Source organism: Mustela lutreola, chromosome 2 (assembly GCF_030435805.1).
Source record: "Mustela lutreola isolate mMusLut2 chromosome 2, mMusLut2.pri, whole genome shotgun sequence".
Lineage (NCBI taxonomy): Eukaryota > Metazoa > Chordata > Mammalia > Carnivora > Mustelidae > Mustela > Mustela lutreola.
Window position 1 is genome coordinate 20,453,548 of NC_081291.1, and position 21,481 is coordinate 20,475,028.

Sequence of the window (21,481 nt, forward strand, 5' to 3'; positions counted from 1 at the left end):
ATTGAGAATGATATTTGCGGTGGGTTTTTCATAGATGGCTTTGATGATATTGAGGTATGTGCCCTCTATCCCTACACTTTGAAGAGTTTTGATCAGGAAGGGATGTTGTACTTTGTCAAATGCTTTTTCAGCATCTATTGAGAGTATCATATGGTTCTTGTTCTTACTTTTATTGATGTGTTGTATCACATTGACTGATTTGCGGATGTTGAACCAACCTTGCAGCCCTGGAATAAATCCCACTTGGTCGTGGTGAATAATCTTTTTAATGTACTGTTGAATCCGATTGGCTAGTATTTTGTTGAGTATTTTCGCATCTGTGTTCATCAAGGATATCGGTCTATAGCTCTCTTTTTTGGTGGGATCCTTGTCTGGTTTTGGGATCAAGGTGATGCTGGCCTCATAAAATGAGTTTGGAAGTTTTCCTTCCATTTCTATTTTTTGGAACAGTTTCAGGAGAATAGGAATTAGTTCTTCTTTAAATGTTTGGTAGAATTCCCCCGGGAAGCCGTCTGGCCCTGGGCTTTTGTTTGTTTGGAGATTTTTAATGACTGTTTCAATCTCCTTACTGGTTATGGGTCTGTTCAGGCTTTCTATTTCTTCATGGTTCAGTTGTGGTAGTTTATATGTTTCTAGGAATGCATCCATTTCTTCCAGATTGTCAAATTTATTGCCGTAGAGTTGCTCATAGTATGTTCTTATAATAGTTTGTATTTCCTTGGTGTTAGTTGTGATCTCTCCTCTTTCATTCATGATTTTATTTATTTGGGTCCTTTCTCTTTTCTTTTTGATAAGTCGGGCCAGGGGTTTATCAATTTTATTAATTCTTTCAAAGAACCAGCTCCTAGTTTCGTTGATTTGTTCTATTGTTTTTTTGGTTTCTATTTCATTGATTTCTGCTCTGATCTTTATGATTTCTCTTCTCCTGCTGGGCTTAGGGTTTCTTTCTTGTTCCTTCTCCAGCTCCTTTAGGTGTAGGGTTAGGTTGTGTACCTGAGACCTTTCTTGTTTCTTGAGAAAGGCTTGTACCGCTATATATTTTCCTCTCAGGACTGCCTTTGTTGTGTCCCACAGATTTTGAACCGTTGTATTTTCATTATCATTTGTTTCCATGATTTTTTTCAATTCTTCTTTAATTTCCCGGTTGACCCATTCATTCTTTAGAAGGATACTGTTTAGTCTCCATGTATTTGGGTTCTTTCCAAACTTCCTTTTGTGGTTGAGTTCTAGCTTTAGAGCATTGTGGTCTGAAAATATGCAGGGAATGATCCCAATCTTTTGATACCGGTTGAGTCCTGATTTAGGACCGAGGATGTGATCTATTCTGGAGAATGTACCATGTGCACTAGAGAAGAATGTGTATTCTGTTGCTTTGGGATGAAATATTCTGAATATATCTGTGATGTCCATCTGGTCCAGTGTGTCATTTAAGGCCTTTATTTCCTTGCTGATCTTTTGCTTGGATGACCTGTCCATTTCAGTGAGGGGAATATTAAAGTCCCCTACTATTATTGTATTGTTGTTTATGTGTTTCTTTGATTTTGTTATTAATTGGTTTATATAGTTGGCTGCTCCCACGTTGGGGGCATAGATATTTAAAATTGTTAAATCTTCTTGTTGGACAGACCCTTTGAGTATGATATAGTGTCCTTCCTCATCTCTTATTACAGTCTTTGGCTTAAAATCTAATTGATCTGATATAAGGATTGCCACTCCTGCTTTCTTCTGATGTCCATTAGCATGGTAAATTCTTTTCCACCCCCTCACTTTAAATCTGGAGGTGTCTTCGGGCTTAAAATGTGTTTCTTGGAGGCAACATATAGATGGGTTTTGTTTTTTTATCCATTCTGATACCCTGTGTCTTTTGACAGGGGCATTTAGCCCATTCACATTCAGGGTAACTATTGAGAGATATGAATTTAGTGCCATTGTATTGCCTGTAAGGTGACTGTTACTGTATATGGTCTCTGTTCCTTTCTGATCTACCACTTGTAGGCTCTCTCTTTGCTTAGAGGACCCCTTTCAATATTTCCTGTAGAGCTGGTTTGGTATTTGCAAATTCTTTCAGTTGTTGTTTGTCCTGGAAGCTTTTAATCTCTCCTTCTATTTTCAATGATAGCCTAGCTGGATATAGTATTCTTGGCTGCATGTTTTTCTCGTTTAGTGCTCTGAAAATATCATGCCAGCTCTTTCTGGCCTGCCAGGTCTCTGTGGATAAGTCAGCTGCCAATCTAATATTTTTACCATTGTATGTTACAGACTTCTTTTCCCGGGCTGCTTTCAGGATTTTCTCTTTGTCATTGAGACTTGTAAATTTTACTATTATGTGACGGGGTGTGGGCCTATTCTTATTTATTTTGAGGGGCATTCTCTGAACCTCCTGAATTTTGATGCTTGTTCCCTTTGCCATATTGGGGAAATTCTCCCCAATAATTCTCTCCAGTATACCTTCTGCTCCCCTCTCACTTTCTTCTTCTTCTGGAATCCCAATTATTCTAATGTTGTTTCGTCTTATGGTGTCACTTATTTCTCGAATTCTCCCCTCGTGGTCCAGTAGCTGTTTGTCCCTCTTTTGATCAGCTTCTTTATTCTCTGTCATTTGGTCTTCTATATCACTAATTCTTTCTTCTGCCTCATTTATCCTAGCAGTGAGAGCCTCCATTTTTGATTGCACCTCATTAATAGCTTTTTTGATTTCAACTTGGTTAGATTTTAGTTCTTTTATTTCTCCAGAAAGGGCTTTTATATCTCTCGAGAGGGTTTCTCTAATATCTTCCATGCCTTTTTCGAGCCCGGCTAGAACCTTGAGAATTGTCATTCTGAACTCTAGATCTGACATATTACCGATGTCTGTATTGATTAGGTCCCTAGCCTTCGGTACTGCCTCTTGTTCTTTTTTTTGTGGTGAATTTTTACGTCTTGTCATTTTGTCCAGATAAGAGTAAATGAAGGGGCAAGTAAAATACTAAAAGGGTGGCAACAACCCCAGGAAAATATGCTTTAGCCAAATTAGAAGAGATCCAAAATCGTGAGTGGGGAGAAAGGGGATAAAAAGAGGTTCAAAAAGGAAGAAAGAAAAAAGAAAAAAAAAAAAAAAAAAAAAAAGAAAAGAATTTTTTTTTAAAAAAGAAAACACCTAAGAAAAATGTAAAAAAATATATATATATATTAGATAAACTAGTAAAAAATCGTTAAAAAAGAAAAAGGTAACAGTTAAAAAAAAAAAAAATTTTACCCGAAGGCGAGAAAAAAAAAAAAAAAAATGAAAAAGAAAAAATTAAATTAACTGCAAGACTAAAAAAAATCACAGGAAAAAAGCCATGAGTTCCGTGCTTGGCTTTCTCCTCCTCTGGAATTCTGCTGCTCTCCTTGGTATTGAAACCGCACTCCTTGGTAGGTGAGCTTGGTCTCGGCTGGATTTCTTGTTGATCTTCTGGGGGAGGGGCCTGTTGTAGTGATTTTCAAGTGTCTTTGCCCCAGGCGGAATTACACCGCCCTTACCCGGGGCCGGGGTGAGTAATCCGCTCGGGTTTGCTTTCAGGAGCTTTTGTTCCCTGAGCGCTTTCCGTAGAGTTCCAGAGGACGGGAATACAAATGGCGGCCTCCTGGTCTCCGGCCCGGAGGAGCCGAGAGCCCAGGGCCCCACTCCTCAGTGCGCCCTCAGAGAACAGCGCCCAGTTACTCCCGTCTGCCTGACCTCCGGCCGCGCTCCGAGCTCACCGAGCCTGCGACCGGTTCAAGGTAACACGGAGCTGCGAGCTTACTGTCGGCTCTGTCTCTGTAGCCGGCTTTCCCGTTCCAATACCCGCAAGCTCTGCGACACTCAGACACCCCCGATCCTTCTGTGACCCTGCGGGACCTGAGGCCACGCTGACCCCGCGTGGGCTTCGCTCCGGTTTAGCCTCTGGAGCGATGTCCCTCCGCGGAACAGACTTTTAAAAGTCCTGATTTTGTGCGCGGTTGCTCCGCCGCTTGCCGGGAGCCGGCCCCTCCCCCCGGGGTCTATCTTCCCGTCGCTTTGGATTCACTTCTCCGCCGGTCCTACCTTTCAGAAAGTGGTTGTTTTTCTGTTTCCAGAATTGCTGTTCTTCTTCTCTTCGATCTGCCGATGGATTTTCAGGTGTTTGCAATCTTTAGATAAGCTATCTAGCTGATCTCCGGCTAGCTGAAGCAGTCTCAGCTTGCTACTTCTCCGCCATCTTGACTCCTCCCTCTGTGGCTCATTTTTTAAAAGTGGTATTTCCTCATACAGATTTAAGCCACATTTTATTTATCCATGTAACCATTGATAGACTATGAACTGCTTTCTTTTTGGAGATTATGAATAAATGTTTTAAATGTTGTATATAGATTTTCATATGAATTTTTTTTTTCTATTGGGTAAATACTTTGAGTTGGGGTTGGAGAGTCATACAGTAAGTGCATTAAAAAATATGCTTTATTTTTTAGAGTAGTTTTAGGCTGCCAGAAAAACTGCACAGAAAGTATAGTGAATTCCCATATATCTCCTACCTCCACACATGTACAGCCTCTTCCACTATCAACATCCACACCAGAATGGGTACATTTGTTAAAATTAGTGAACCTATGTTGGCACATCATTGTCACCCAAGATCCAGAGTATACATCAGGGTTCACTCTTCGTGTTGTACATTCTCTTGGTTTTGATAAATGTTTGATGACATGTATCCACCATTATAGTGTCATACAGAATAGTGTCACTGCCCTAAAAATACTCTGCACCTATTTATCCCTCCCTCCCTCCAACCCTTGGCAATCACGGATCTTTTTACTGTCTCTCCATGGTATTGCCTTTTATCAATGTCATATAGTTGGAATCATAGTATGTGACATTTTCAGATTGGCTTTTCTCATTTAGTAATATACACTTTAAGTTCCTTCATTTTTTTGTGGCTTGATAGATTGTATCTTTTTTATCACTAAATAATATACCAGTGGATGTACTGGATGTACCACTGTTTATTTATCCATTTACCTGAAGGTCATCTTGGTTGCTTCCACATTTTGGCAGTTATGAATAAAGTTGCTAAAAACATCCAGGTGCAGGTTTTTGTGTGGACATAAATGTTCACTTCATTTGAGTAAATACCAGAGAGTCAGACTTATGAATCAAATGGTAAGAGAATATTTAGGTTTGTAAAAAACTGCCAAACAACCTCACAAAATGGCTGTACCATTTTGGATTCCCATCAGCAATGAATGAAAGTTCCTGTTGCTCCACATCTTTATCAGAATTTGGTGTTGTCAATATTTTGATTTTGGCCTTTATGGTAGATATGTAATGGTATCTTATTGTTGTTTTAATTTGTAATTCTTAAAAAAATTTTTATTATGTTAGTTACCATATAGTACTTCATTAGTTTTTTAAAAAAATTTATTTATTTGACACAGAGAGAGATCCCAAGTAGGCAGAGTGACAGGCAGAGAGCAGGGGAAGCAGGCTCCCACTGAGCAGAGAACCTGATGTAGGGCTTGATCCCAGGACCCTGAGATCATGACCTGAGCTGAAGGCAGAGGCTTTAGCCCATTAAGCCACCTAGGTGTCCCCTTCATTAGTTTTTTTTTTAAATTTAATTTTATTTTTTCAGTGTTCCAAGATTCATTGTTTATGTACCACACCCAGTGCTCCATGCAATATGTGCCCTCTTTAATATCCACCACCAGACTAACCCAACTTCTACCCCCTCCCTTCCAAAACCCCATTTGTTTTTCAGAGTCCGTAGTCTCTCATGCTTCATCTCTCCCTCTGATTTCCCCCAATTCACTTTTCCTTTCCTTCTCCCAATGTCCTCTATGTTATTCCTTATGTTCCACAAGTAAGTGGAACCATATGATAATTGACTTTTTCTGCTTGACTTATTTCACTCAGCCTAATGTGTTCCATGATTCATTGTTTGTGTTTAAAACACCCAGTGCTCATTGCAGTATGTGCCTTCCTTAATACCTATCACTGGGCTAATCCATCCCCCCAGACCCCCCGCCCTCGGAAGCCCTCAGTTTGTTTCCTGGGGTCCATAGTCTCTTCTGGTCTATCTGCCCCTCTGATTCCCCCTGTTCATTTTTCCCTTCCTTTTCTTAATGTCCTCCGTGTTGTTCCTTATGTTTCACATATAAGTGAAACCATATGATAATCGTCTTTCTCTGCTTGAGTTATTTCAGTTAGCATAATCTCCTCTAGTTCCATCTATGTTGATACAAGTGGTGGGTATTCTTCCTTTGTGATTGCTGAGTAATATTCCATTGTATATATGGACTGCATCTTCTCTGTCCGTTTATCTGTTGAAGGGCATATCGGCTCCTTTCACAGTTTAGCTATTGTGGACATTGCTGCTATGAACATTGGGGTGCATGTGTCCCTTCTTTTCACTACTTCTGTGTCTTTGGGGTAAATACCCAGTAGTGCAATTGCTGGGTCATAGGCTAGCTCTATTTTAAACTTTTTGAGGAACCTCCACATTGTTTTCCAAAGTGGCTGTACCAACTTGTATTCCCACCACCAACAAAACAGTTCCCCTTTCTCCACATTGTCTCCAACATTTGTTGTTTCTTCCCTTATCAGTTTTTGCCATTCTAACTGGTGTAAGGTGGTATCTCAATGTGGTTTTGATTTGAATTTCCCTGATGGCTAGTGATGTTGAACATTTTTTCATGTGTCTGTTAGCCATTTGTATGTCTTCTTTGGAGAAGGGTCTTTTCATGTTTTCTGCCCATTTTTTTTTACTTGATTATTTGGTTTTCAGGTGGAATTGGGATGCCACCAGCTTTGGTTTTCTTTTTCAACATTACTCTGGCTATTTGGGATCTTTTCTGATTCCATACAAATTTTAGGATATTAAGGACGGCATGTATTGCATGCATCACAAGGTGCGATATATAAACAATGAATCTTGCTTGGATCACTGAATAAAATAAAATAAAATAAATTTTTTTTAGGATTATTTGTCCTATTTCTTTGAAAAAAGTTGCTCATATTTTGAATGAATGGGATTGCATTAAACGTGTAGATTGCTTTAGGTAGCATAGACATTTTTCTTTCTTTTTTTTTTTTTTTGGTATCAGAATGGATTTTATTTTATTTTTTAATTTTTTAAATTAATTTATTTATTTTCAGCATAACAGTATTCATTATTTTTTCACCACACCCAGTGCTCCATGCAATCAGTGCCCTCTATAATACCCACCACCTGGTACACCAACCTCCCACCCCCCGCCACTTCAAACCCCTCAGATTGTTTTTCAGAGTCCATAATATCTCATGATTCACCTCTCCTTCCAATTTACCCCAACTCCCTTCTCCTCTCTAACAGTATTTGTTCTTCCAATCTGTGAGCATGGGATATTTTTTCATTTCTTTGTGTCTTCCTCAGTTTCTTTCATAGTATCCTATGGTTTTCTGAGTACAGATTATTTGCCTTTTTGGTAGATTTATTCCTAGACATCTTATGGTTTTGGGTGAAATTGTAAATGGGATCGACTCCTTAATTTCTCTTTCTTCTGTCTTGTTGTTGGTATTTAGAAATGCAACTGATTTCCATGCATTGGTTTTGTATCCTGACACTTTACTGAATTCCTGTATGAGTTCTCACAGTTTGGGGGTGGAATCTTTCAGGTTTTCCACATAAGTATCATACCATCTGCAAAGAGTGAGAGTTTTGACTTCTTTTTTGCTGATTCAGATGCCTTTTTTTTTCTTTTTGTTGTCTGATTGCTGAGGCTAGGACTTCTAGTACTAGGTTGAATAGCAGTGGTGATAGTGGACATCCCTGCCATGTTCCTGACCTTGGGGGAAAAGCTCTCGGTTTTTCCCCATTGAGAATTATATTTGCTGTGGGTTTTTCAGAGATGGCTTTTATTATATTGACATAGGTACCCTCTATCCCTACACTGTGAAGTTTGATAAAGAAATGATGCTGTACTTTGCCAAATGCTTTTTCAGCATGTCTTGAGAGTATCATATGGTTCTTGTCCTTTCTTTTATTAATGTATTGTATCACATTGATTGATTTGCGGATGTTGAACCAACCTTGCAGCCCAGGAATAAATCCCCCTTGGTTGTGGTAAATAAACCTTTTAATGTACTGTTGGATCATACTGGCTAGTATTTTGGTGAGAATTTTTGCATCCATGTTCATCAGGGATAGTGGTCTGTAATTCTCTTTTTTGATGGGGTCTTTGTCTGGTTTTGGGAGCAAAGTAATGGTGGTCTCATCAAGTGAGTTTGGAAGTTTTTCCTTCCATTTCTATTTTTTGGAAGAGTTTCAGGAGAATAGGTGTTAATTCTTCTTTGAATACTTGGTAGAATCCCCTGGGGAGCCATGTGGTCCTGGGATCTTGTTTGTTGGGAGGTTTTTGACGACTGTTTCAATCTTCTTACTGGTTATGGGTCTGTTCATGTTTTCTGTTTCTTCCTGGTTCTGTTTTGATAGTTTATATGTCTCTAGGAATGCATCCATTTCTTCCAGATGGTCTAATTTTCTGGCGTACGGTTGCTTGTAATATGTGCTTATAATTGTTTGTATTTCTTTGGTGTTGGTTTGTGATCTCTCCTCTTTCATTCATGATTTTATTAATTTGGGTCCTTTTTATTTTCTTTTTCAACATTTCCTTAGCAATTTGGGGTCTCTTCTGCTTCCATACAAATTTTTGGATTATTTACTCCAGCTCTTTGAAGAATACTGGTGGAATTTTGATTGGAATGGCATTAAAAGTATAGGTTGCTCTATGCAGTACAGACATTTTAACAATGTTTATTCTTCCGATCCAAGAGCATGGAATGGTCTTCCATCTTTTTGTGTCTTCTTCAATTTCTTTCATGAGTGTTCTGTAGTTCCTCGAGTACAGATCCTTTACCTCTTTGGTTAGGTTTATTCCCAGGTATCTGATGGTTCTTGGTGCTATAGTAAATGGAATCGATTCTCTTAATTTCCCTTTTTGTATTTTCATTGTTAGTGTATAAGAAAGCCACTGATTTCTGTACATTGACTTTGTATCCTGCCACGTTGCTGAATTGTTGTATGAGTTCTAGTACTTTTGGGGTGGAGTCTTTTGGGTTTTCCATATAAAGAATCATGTCATCTGCGAAGAGAGAGAGAGTTTGACTTCTTCATTGCCAATTTGGATACCTTTTATTTTTCTTTGTTGTCTGATTGCTGTTGCTAGGACTTCTAATACTATGTTGAACAAGAGTGGTGAGAGTGGGTTTTCTTTTTGATACTTCTGGCCAGGGGTTTATTAATCTTATTCTTTCAGAGAAGCAGCTCCTTGTTTTGTTGATTTGTTCAACTGTTCTTTTGGTTTCTATTTGATTGATTTCTTCTCTGACCTTAATTATAGAACTTTTCCTGCTGGGTTTAGGCTTTATTTGCTCTTCTTTGTCCAGCTGCTTTAGGTGTAGGGTTAGGTTGTGTATTTGAGACCTTTCTTGTTTCTTGAGAAAGGCTTGTATTGCTATATACTTTCCTCTCAGGATCGTCTTTGCTGTGTCCCAAAGATTCTGAAGAGTTGTGTTTTCATTTTCATTTGTTTCCGTGAATTTTTTCAACTCTTCTTTAATTTCCTGGTTGAGCCATTCATTCTTCCGTAGGATGCTTTCTAGCCTCCATGTATCTGAGTTATTTCCAACTTTCCTCTTGTGACTGAGTTCTAGTTTCAGAGCATTGTGGTCTGAAAGTATGCAGGGAATGATCCCAATCTTTTGGTGCCAGTTGAGACCTCGATTTGTGACCCAGGATGTGATCTATTCTGGAGAATGTTCCATGTGCACTAGCACTAGAGAAGAATGTGTATTCTATTGCTTTGGAATGGAATGTTCTGAATATATTTGTGATGTTCATCTGGTCCAGTGTGCCATTTAAGGCCTTTAAGTGTTTGCTGATCTTTTGCTTGGATGATCTGTGTATTTCAGTGAGGGGGGGTGTTAACGTCCCCTGCTATTATTTTATTATTGTCGACGTGTTTCTTTGGTTTTGTTATTAATTGGTTTATATAGTTGGCTTCTCCCATGCTAGGGGTATAGATATTTAAAATTGTTAGATCTTCTTGTTGGAAAGGCCCATTACATAAGACATAGTGTCCTTCCTCATCTCTTATTACAGTCTTTGGCTTAAAATCTAATTTATGTGGTATAAGGATTGCCACCCCCAGCCTTCCTTCAGTGTCCATTAGCATGGTAAATTGTTTTCCACCCTGTCTCTTTAAATTTGGAGGTGTCTTTGGATCTAAAGTGGTCTCTTGCAGACAGCCTATCAATAGGTCTTTTTTTTTTTTTTTTAAATCCATTCTGATACTCTGTGTGTTTTGATTGGGGTATTTAGCCCATTGGTGTTCAGGGTAACTATTGAAAGATATGAATTTAGTGCCACTGTATTGCCTGTAAGGTGACGGTTGCTGTCTATTGTCTCTGTTCCTTTCTGGTCTGTGTTACTTTTAGGCTCTCTCTTTGCTTAGAGGACCCCTTTCAGTATTTCCTGTAGGGTTGATTTGGTGTTTGCAAATTCTTTTAATTTTTGTTTGTCCTGGAAGCTTTTTATCTCTCCTCCTATTTTCAATGAGAGCCTAACTGGGTATAGTATTCCTGGGTGCATAATTTTCTCGTTTAGTGCTCTGAATCTATCACACCAGTTCTTTCGGGTCGGCCAGGTCTGTGTGGATAACTCTGTTGCCAATTTAATATTTCTACCATTGTATGTTACAGACTTCTTGTCCCAAGCTGCTTTCAGGATTTTCTCTTTGTCTCTAGCACTTGCTAGTTTTATAATTAGATGAATGGGTGTTGACCTATTTTTGTTGATTTTGAGGGGGGTTCTGTCTGCCTCCTGGATTTTGATGCCTGTTGCATTCCCCACGTAAGGGAAGTTCTCTGCTATAATTTGCTCCAATATACTTTCTGCGCCTCTCTCTCTCTCTTCTTCTTCTGGGATCCCAATTATTCTAATATTGTTTCATCTTATAGTACCACTTATTTCTTGAGTTCTGATCCAATAGTTGTTTATCTCTCTTTTTCTAAGCTTCTTTATTCTCCATCATTTGGTCTTCTATATCACCAATTCTGTCTTCTGCACCATTTATCCTAGCAGTTAGAACCTCCATTTTTTATTGCACCTCATTAATAACCTTTTTGATTTTGAGTTGGTTAGATTTTAGTTGTTTCTCCAGAAAGGGATTCTCTAGTATCCTCCATGCTTTTTCCAAACCCAGCTAATATCTTTATAGTCATCATTCTGAACCCTAGTTCTGACATCTTACTAATGTGAATATTGATTAGGTGATTAGGTCCCTGGTAGTTGGTAGTGGGTTTTTTTTTTTTTTTTTTTGAGGTGAGTTTTTACATTTTGTCATTTTCTTCAGAGAAGAATAGATGAATGAGAGAACAAAATGCTTAAAAGGTAACAACGACCCCAGAAAAATACACACTAAGCAAATCAGAAGAGACCCAAAACCTGGGGAAAGGAAAGGGGAAAAAGATAAATGAAAAGAAGAATATGATCACGCTGATGAATAGAACAGAGTCACGTACTAGATTTTCGCACCTCTCAGAATTTTAAAGAAAGAAAAACCTTTATATACAGAAATGTAAGGGTAAATATGGTGAAGTGATGGAATAGGACTGTAAAGATGAAAATTTTAAAAGATTTTAAAAAGGAAATTGATAAGAATTTGGTGGAGAAAAGAGGGAAAAAGTTAAATAAAAAAGGATGGAATGTGATGAGGTAGGAGAGTAGAACAAAGCCATACACTAGATTTAAGGTATATATTGGTTTGTTAGAAGAACCTGTATCACAAAATTTTGAAGGAAAAAAAAATATATATCTACACATAGAGACAATGGGGTTCTATCAATAAGGGGTTATAATATGAGTGTAAAATGAAAATTTTAAAAGATTTAAAAAAGATATTGGTTGAAAAAGGGGAGACAAACCATGAGAGACTGTGGACTCTGAGAAACAAACTGAGGGTTTTGGAGGGGAGGGGAGGAGATGGGTGAGCCTGGTGATGGGTATTAAGGAGGGCATGTATTGCATGGAGCACTGGCTGTGGTGTATAATCAATGAATCTTGTAACACTGAAAAAATAAATTAAAATTTAAATAAAAGGAAAGAATAAAAATAAAAATAGAAAAAGAACAAATAAAGAAAATTAAAAAAATTAACTTTGAAAGATGAAAGAATCATGGGGAAAAAGCCATGAATTCTATGCTCTGTATTCCCCTTTAATTTGCAGTTCTCTTTCATCTGTAAACTTTGTCTTGGTTGAATGTTCTTGCTGATCTTCTGGAGAAGGGGCCTATTGCAGTGATTCTCAAATGTCTTGTCCGGGTGGAAGTGCCTCGCCCTTGCCAGGGTCCAGACTAAGGAATCTGCTCGGGTTTGCTGTTGGTAGCTCTTGTTCCCTGAAAGCTTTTTCCATGCAGCTTTGGAGGATGTAATGAAAATGGTACCCTCCCAATCTGCAGCTCTGGAGGAGGAGAGATCTTGGGGTCCTCCTCCTCAGTGTGCCCTCAGAGAAAAGCAGTCCATCACTTTTGTCTTCCTGGTCTCCAGCCTGCACTTTGTGCTCATCTGGTCTGTGACCAAGTGTTTCTATCTCTGGCATATGACCCCGTTTGTAGTTTCCAAATCCTGCAGATTGCTGTGGTCTCCTTCTGTGCTGCCGCTCCCCATACTGCTCCTCCCAGGGGAGGAAGGAGAGTCTCCCTGGATCTGCTGCTCATTGGGTCCCTGATTGAGGAGTAGTGGCCCAAATGTGCTGGGGATCATTGTTTATGGCGACCCCAAGGTGAGAGCCCACTCCTTGGCTCCTTCTTTGCAGCTGGCTTCCCCACTGTGATACCTGGGAGTTCTGCCATACTCAGGCACCCCTGGTCTTTCTGTGACTTCGATGGTTCTGAGACCACACTGTCCCAGCGAGGCTTCCACCCCCCACTTAGCCACTGGAGCCATGTCCCTCAGTGGAACCAACTTCTAAAAATTCTGATTTTGTGTTCTGTTGCTCTGTCACTTGCCAGGAGTCTGCTTACCGAGGGTCCCTCCCCCTATTGTCTATCTTCCCAAATATCACCTGGGTTCATATCTTTGCATGTCCTACCTTCCAAAAGTTGTGGCTTTTCTGTTCATAGAATTGCTGCTATTTTTTCCTTCAATCTCCTGTTGAGTTTGTAGGTGTTCAGAATGCCTTGATAACTATCTAGCTGAATTCTTGGGAGGAGACAAAATTTAGGTCTCCTATTCCTCCGTTATCTTGCTCCTGGGGTTTTTCTTTTTCAAGTTTTACACAAGGCTTGCAGCAAGGGAGATGGGAAAGGGCAAGTTAAAAAGGTCTTTGTTCTTACCGAGATTCAGATTTCTTGAATAAGTACTATTTGAATTATTTCAGGTCTTTGGTTTACTTCTAGAGTTCTATAGAATTTGATTTTGAAAGTTTTTGCCAGGATTCTAATTGCTTTTATTAAGGAAGGGCTTTTTAGAGATCCTTCTCTGCCATTCCTGCTGATACCATTTTATATTTTGTTTCTTAAGCTATTATAAAATCTCACTTATGGTAAATCACTTTTTTCTTTTTAATAAATGAAGATACTGAAACTCCCAAGGTTTAAATTGAGTTATTAAAATTTATTACTTCAGCTGTTATACTAAACATAAAGAAGGATATTTCTTCTTTTATTGTTTGTTATGATTTCAGGAAATTTTTTTCCCTCATAGCTTGTTGCAAGATTTAAAGGTTAATACATAGAAAGAACAATCTGTCAATTCCAGTACATGAAATTAAAACAGTAAGCTTTCAGTCATTATTAGCTATTATCAGTAATGTCCTTTTCTTCATCTTCCTCCTTTCAGTACAGTTCATTGGAACTTTTTCCTCTTATACCATAGCAGAGCAACTGTAACAACCTCTGAGAATAATAGATTGGAATTGAGAAAAGTTGGTAATGAAATTTCCTTTCTCTGAAAATTGTTTTTATTATGTAATTGAAACTTTGATTCTTATTGCTGTGTATGAGTGCTAAGAGGGAATAACTGAAGCACAGATATCAACTTCAGCATCTGGAAAGCCAAGAAATGAGCATAGTGTAGTTTTGTGCATGGGACACTGAATGAGATCAGGAAGCAAAGTCTGGGCTATAGTCTTTATCTACTACCAAAAAAGCTATATGACTTTGGCATTTTTCTGCCCCTCACAGTTTCATCTGGGAATTTTCATAGAGTTGAATTACATGTCCTCTGAGGTCTTTTTTAGTTTTTTGGGCTTTATTCAGTTGAAAGTTGTATCTTTTGAAGAAAATTGCAAATGTATTTAATGTAAGACTATTCCTTTTAGAGTAAAGTACTCAATAAAGACATAAGTAGTGAGGCTTTACTAGAAAGGTTTGCATTAATTTTTCACTCTAAAATACCACATTATATAAACAAATAAAATACATTATGTGTTTTATAGGAAAAAATGACAATATGAATTTAATATCTTTTGTATTCTTTGTTTTAGGTTGGTACAGAGGAGTTTCAACAAAGAAGCCAAATGTAAAGGTAATGAAAAGTTTATTGTTATCCTTTCTAATGTAAGAAGCGACCTAGTATGTTTATTTGCTATAAAACAATTCTTACTTGTCCATCTTTTAAGCTTTTACCATAGCCACACTCTTTCTTTACTTTACAGAGCTATATTAGACCCTACCCTACTCTATGTCAGCAGCATTAAAATTTTTTTTAAAAGGACAGAAAATGGATGTATGATCATAGCTGCAAAACTCATTTTGAAAAAGCCTATTTGAGATATTAATATTTTTTCCTTCAAGAATTTGACAAAAAGTAAATAGACCTCATAGCCAACACCAAAGAAATACAAACAATTGTAAGAGAATATTGTAAATAATTACACGCCAACAAATTGGGCAACTTGGAAGAAATGGATAAATTCCTAGAAACATGTAAAGTACCAAAACTGAAACAGTAAGAAATAGAAAACTTAAACAGAACTACAACAGGCAAAGAAATTGTAATAAAAAATCTCCCAACAAATAAAAATGTAGGGCCGGGTAGCTTCTAAGGGGAATTCTACCAAATATTTATTTATTTAAAAGAATTTATTTGTTTATTTGACAGTGAGAGAGGAAACATAAACAGAGGGAGTGGGAGAAGGAGAAGCAGATCTCCCGTCAAGCAAGGAGGCTGATGTGGTACTGGATCCCAGGATGCTGGGATCATGACCTGAGCCAAAGACAGATACTTAATGACTGAGCCATGCAGGCGCCCCTATACCAAACACTTAAAAAAGAATTAATATCTATTCTTCTAAGCTGTTCCAAAAAACAGAAATGGAAGGAAAATTTCTAAACTCATTCTTTGAGTCCAGCATTACCTTAATCTTAAAAAGACCCCATGGAAAATGAGAATTACAGACCAATATCCCAGATGAACATGGATAAAGAAATTCTTACCAAGGGGATGCCTGGGTGATTCAGTCCATTAAGCATCTGCCTTTGACTCAGGTCATGATCCCATGGTCCTGGGATTGAATCCTGCATCAGGCTCCTTGCTCAGCAGGGAGTCAGCTTCTCCCTCTGCCTGCTCTGCCTGATCTTCCTGCTGCTCTCCCTGCTTGTGCACTTGCTCTGTGTCTCGGTTTCTCTCTCTCTCTCTCTCTGAACAAATGAATAAACTCTTAAAAAAATTCTTACTAAGATAGTAGCTAATAGGATCCAACAATACGTCGAAAGGGTTATTCACCTCAACCAAGTGGGTTTATTCCTGTGTTGCAGAAGTGGTTCAGTGTCCATATACCAATCAACTTGATACACCACAATAACAAAAGAAAGGATAAGAACTATATGATCTCCTCAATAGATGTAGAAAAGCATTTGATAAAATACAGCACCATTTCTTGATAAAAACCATCCACAATGGAACGATAGAAGGAATATACTTGAATATCATAAATGCCATATATGAAAGATCTATCCTCAGTAGAGAAGAACTGAGAGCTTTTCCCCTAGGTACACGACAGGGATGTTCACTGTCACCACTGTTGTTCAGTATAGTACTGGAAGTCCAAGCCTCAGCAATCCAACAACAAAAAGAACTAAATAAAAAGCATGCAGATTGGTAAAGAAGTCAAACTTTTACTCTCTGCAGATGACATGATGGTCTATGGAGAGAACCCAAAGACTCCACCAAAAAATTGCTAGAACTCATACAAGAATTCAGCAAAGTTACAGGATATAAAATCAATGCACAGAAGTCTGTTGTATTTCTGTACACCAATAATGGATCATCAGAAAAAGAAATCAAGGAATTGATCCTGTTTACAGTTGCACTAAAAACTGCAAGATACTTAGGCATAAACCTAACTAAAGAGGTAACAGATGGGTACTCTGAAAACTATAGAACACTTACGAAAGAAATTGAGGAAGACAAAAAACTGGAAAAATCTTCCATGCTCATGGATTGGAAGAAAAAATATTGTTAAAATATGCATGTCTACACATTCAGTGCAATCCCTACCAAAATAGCATGAGCATTTTTCACAGAGCTGGAAGAAAAAATTCTAAAATTAATACGGAATCAGAAAATACCCTGAAAATCCAAAATAATGTAGAAAAAAAAAAGCAAAGCTAGAGGAATCACAGTTCTGGACTTCAAGCTGTATTACAAAACAATAGTCATCAAAACAGTATGGTAGTAGCACAAAAGCAGACATATAGATCAATGGAACAGAATAGAAAACCCAGAAATGGACCTCACCTGATCTTCAACAAAACAGGAAAGAATATCTAATGGAAAAAAGATAATCTCTTCAACAAATGGTGTTGGAGAAGTTGGGACAGCCACATGAAGAAGAATGAAACTGGACCACTTTCTTAAACGGTACACAAAATAAATTCAAAGGAGATGAAAGACCTAAATATGAGATAGGAATCCATCAAAATCCTAGAGGAAAACACAGGCAGCATCCTCTTTGACCTCAGCCTCCGCAATTTCTTGCTAGACATGTCTCCAGAGGCAGGGGAAACAAAAGCAAAAGTAAACTGTTGGGACTTCATCAGGATGAAAAGCTTCTTCACAGCAAAGGAAACAGTCAACTAAACCAAAAGCCAACTGACAGAATGGGAGAAGACATTTGCAAGTGACATATCAGATGAAGGGCTAGTATCCAAAACCTATAAAGAACTTATTGGACTCAACACTCAAAGAACAAAAAATCCAATCAAGAAATGGGCAGAAGACATGAGCAGACATTTCTCCAATGAAGACATCCAGATGGCCGACAGATACATGAAAACGTGCTCAGCATCACTTGACATCAGGGAAATACAAATCAAAACCACAAGACTGGGGCGCCTGGGTGGCTCAATGGGTTAAGGCACTGCCTTCGGCTCCGGTCATGATCTCAGGGTCCTGGGATCGAATCCCGCGTCAGGCTCTCTGCTTGGCAGGGAGCCTGCTTCCCTTCCTCTCTCTCTCTGTCTGCCTCTCTGCCTCCTTGTGATCTCTCTCTGTCAGGTGAATAAATAAAATCTTAAAAAAAAAAAAACCCACAAGACCAATGATGATTATACCTTGGCTAATTGAATGAAAAAAAAAAAAAGAGATACCACTTCACACCAGTCAGAATGGTTAAATTAACAAATCAGGACACAGTAGTTGGTGATGATGCGGAGAATGGGAACCCTCTTTGCACTGCTGGTGGGAATCCAAACTGGTGCAGCCATTCTAGAAAACAGTCTGGAGGTTCCTCAAAAAGTTAAATGTAGAGCTCCCCTATGACCCAACAACTCTACTCAAAGGATACAAAAATAGTGTTTTGAAGGGGCACATGCACCCCAATATTTAGCAGCAATGTCCAAAATAGCCAAACTGTAAAAAGAGCCCAGGGGCTAGTCGACAGATAAGTGGATAAAGAATATGGAGTGTGCACACACACACACACACACACACACCCCACATGAATATTGTACAGCCATCAAAAAGAATGAAGTGTTGCCATTTGCAACAGTGTGGATGGAACTAGAGGGTATTATGATGGTGAAATAAGTTACTCAGAGAAAGACAATTATCATATTTCACTCGTGGAATTTAAGAAACAAAACATGAATATAAGGGAAGGGAAGGAAAAATAAAAGAGAAGAAGGCAAACCATAGGAGACTCTTTAACTATAGGGAGAAAACTGAGGGTTGTTGGAGGGAGGTGGGTGAGGTTATGGGGTAATTTGATGATGGGCATTAAGGAGGGCACTTGTGAAAATGAGCACTGGGTGTATATTCAAGTGATGAATCACTGAACTCTACCTCTGAAGCTAATGATACACTATATGTTAACTAAATTGAATTTAAACAAAAAACTTCTTGAGGGCATGTGTGGTGATGGGTATTGGATATTATATTGCAACTAATGAATTGTTGAACACTATGTCAAAGCCTAATGATGTCAATTATGATATGGTTTCATTTATTTGTGGAACATAAGGAATAAGGAATATGGAATTCCAAGAGGAATGGAAAAATGAATGGAGGGGAACAGAGGGGGAAATGAACCATGAGAGACTATGGACCCTGAGGAACAAATTGAGGGTTTTAGAGGGGACAGAAGTGGGGGGATGGGTGAGCACAGTGGTGGATATTAAGGAGGGTACGTGTTGCTTGGAGCACTGGGTGTTATACGTAAACAGTGAATCATGGAACTCCACATTAAAAACTAATGTATTGTATGGTGACTAACGTAACATAATTTTAAAAAATGATGTATTATGTATCGGTTAATTGAACATAATAAAAATGAATAAAAAAATTTTTAAAAAGTAAATTGAGTGAAATAAGTCAAGGAGAGAGAGTCAATTATCATATGGTTTCACTTATTTGTGGAGCATAACCAATAGCATGGAGGACATGGGGAGTTAGAGAGGAGAAGGGAGTTCAGGGAAATTGGAAGGAGAGGTGAACCATGAGAGACCATGGACTCTGAAAAACAATCTAAGGGTTTTGAAGGGGCGGTGGGTGGGAGGTTGGGGTACCAGGTGGTGGGTATTACAGAGGGCACGGATTGCATGGAGCACTGGGTGTGGTGCAAAAATAATGAATACTGTTATGCAGAAAATAAATAAGAAATAAATTTTAAAAAAGTAAATTGACTTATTCATAGTTCTAGTCTTGTGGAGCTGTGTGTTTTTTTAATATTTTTTATTTATTTATTTATTTTTTGCTTTTATTTATTTATTTTTTTAATTTCTAATTTTTTATAAACATATATTTTTATCACCAGGGGTACAGGTCTGTGAATCGCCAGGTTCACACACTTCACAGCACTCACCAAAGCACATACCCTCTCCAATGTCCATAATCCCACCCCCCTTCTCCCAACCCCCCTCCCCCCAGCAACCCTCAGTTTGTTTTGTGAGATTAAGAGTCACTTATGGTTTGTCTCCCTCCCAATCCCATCTTGTTTCATTGATTCTTCTCCTACCCACTTAAGCCCCCATGTTGCATCACCACTTCCTCATATTAGGGAGATCATATGATAGTTGTCTTTCTCTGTTTGACTTATTTCGCTAAGCATGATACGCTCTAGTTCCATCCATGTTGTTGCAAATGGCAAGATTTAATTTCTTTGGATGGCTGCATAGTATTCCATTGTGTATATATACCACATCTTCTTGATCCATTCATCTGTTGATGGACATCTAGGTTCTTTCCATAGTTTGGCTATTGTGGACATTGCTGCTATAAACATTCGGGTGCATGTGCCCCTTTAGATCACTATGTTTGTATCTTTAGGGTAAATACTCAGTAGTGCAATTGCTGGGTCATAGGGCAGTTCTATTTTCAACATTTTGAGGAACCTCCATGCTGTTTTCCAGAATGGTTGCACCATCTTGCATTCCCACCAACAGTGTAGGAGGGTTCCCCTTTCTCCGCATCCTCGCCAGCATCTGTCATTTCCTGACTTGTTGATTTTAGCCATTCTGACTGGTGTGAGGTGATATCTCATTGTGGTTTTGATTTGTATTTCCCTGATGCCGAGTGATATGGAGAACTTTTTCATGTGTCTGTTCGCCATCTGGATGTCTTCTTCACAGAAATGTCTGTTCATGTCCTCTGCCCATTTCTTGATTGGATGATTTGTTCTTTGGGTGTTGAGTTTGCTACGTTTTTTATAGATTTTGGACACTAGTCCTTTATCTGATATGTCATTTGCAAATATCTTCTCCCATTCTGTCAGTTGTCTTTTGATTTTGTTAACTGTTTCCTTTGCTGTGCAAAAGCTTTTGATCTTGATGAAATCCCAATAGTTCATTTTTGCCCTTGCTTCCATTGCCTTTGGCGATGTTCCTAGGAAGATGTTGCTGCGGCTGAGGTCGAAGAGGTTGCTGCCTATGTTCTCTTTAAGGATTTTGATGGATTCCTTTCGCACATTGAGGTCCTTCATCCATTTTGAGTCTATTTTTGTGTGTGGTGTAAGGAAATGGTCCAATTTCATTTTTCTGCAAGTGGCTGTCCAATTTTCCCAGCACCATTTATTATATGTGGAAAACCCAAAAGACTCCACTCCAAAACTGCTAGAACTTATACAGGAATTCAGTAAAGTGTCAGGATATAAAATCAATGCACAGAAATCAGTTGCATTTCTCTACACCAACAGCAAGACAGAAGAAAGAGAAATTAAGGAGTCCATCCCATTTACAATTGCACCCAAAACCATAAGATACCTAGGAATATCATCTGCGAAGAGTGATAATTTGACTTCTTCTTTGCCGATTTGGATGCCTTTAATTTCCTTTTGTTGTCTGATTGCTGAGGCTAGGACCTCTAGTACGATGTTGAATAGCAGTGGTGATAATGGACATCCCTGCCGTGTTCCTGACCTTAGCGGAAAAGCTTTCAGTTTTTCTCCATTGAGAATGATATTTGCGGTGGGTTTTTCATAGATGGCTTTGATGATATTGAGGTATGTGCCCTCTATCCCTACACTTTGAAGAGTTTTGATCAGGAAGGGATGTTGTACTTTGTCAAATGCTTTTTCAGCATCTATTGAGAGTATCATCTGGTTCTTGTTCTTTCTTTTATTGATGTGTTGTATCACATTGACTGATTTGCGGATGTTGAACCAACCTTGCAGCCCTGGAATAAATCCCACTTGGTCGTGGTGAATAATCCTTTTAATGTACTGTTGAATCCTATTGGCTAGTATTTTGTTGAGTATTTTCGCATCTGTGTTCATCAAGGATATTGGTATATAGCTCTCTTTTTTGATGGGATCCTTGTCTGGTTTTGGGATCAAGGTGATGCTGGCCTCATAAAATGAGTTTGGAAGTTTTCCTTCCATTTCTATTTTTTTTAACAGTTTCAGGAGAATAGGAATTAGTTCTTCTTTAAATGTTTGGTAGAATTCCCCCAGGAAGCCGTCTGGCCCTGGGCTTTTGTTTGTTTGGAGATTATTAATGACTGTTTTAATCTCCTTACTGGTTATGGGTCTG

General features: G+C 38.5%; 1 protein-coding gene across 9 annotated transcripts in view; it reads left to right on the top strand.

Annotated features, from left to right (window-relative positions):
- The window catches only part of DOCK3 (dedicator of cytokinesis 3), a 578,190-nt gene that overhangs the window by 154,956 nt on the left and 401,753 nt on the right, over positions 1–21,481 (top strand). For all 9 annotated transcript variants that reach the window (XM_059161016.1, XM_059161023.1, XM_059161018.1 and 6 more), the window contains exon 3: positions 14,500–14,540. In XM_059161016.1, coding sequence (XP_059016999.1) covers positions 14,500–14,540 — 41 coding nt within the window. The remainder of the gene's footprint in view (positions 1–14,499; positions 14,541–21,481) is intronic.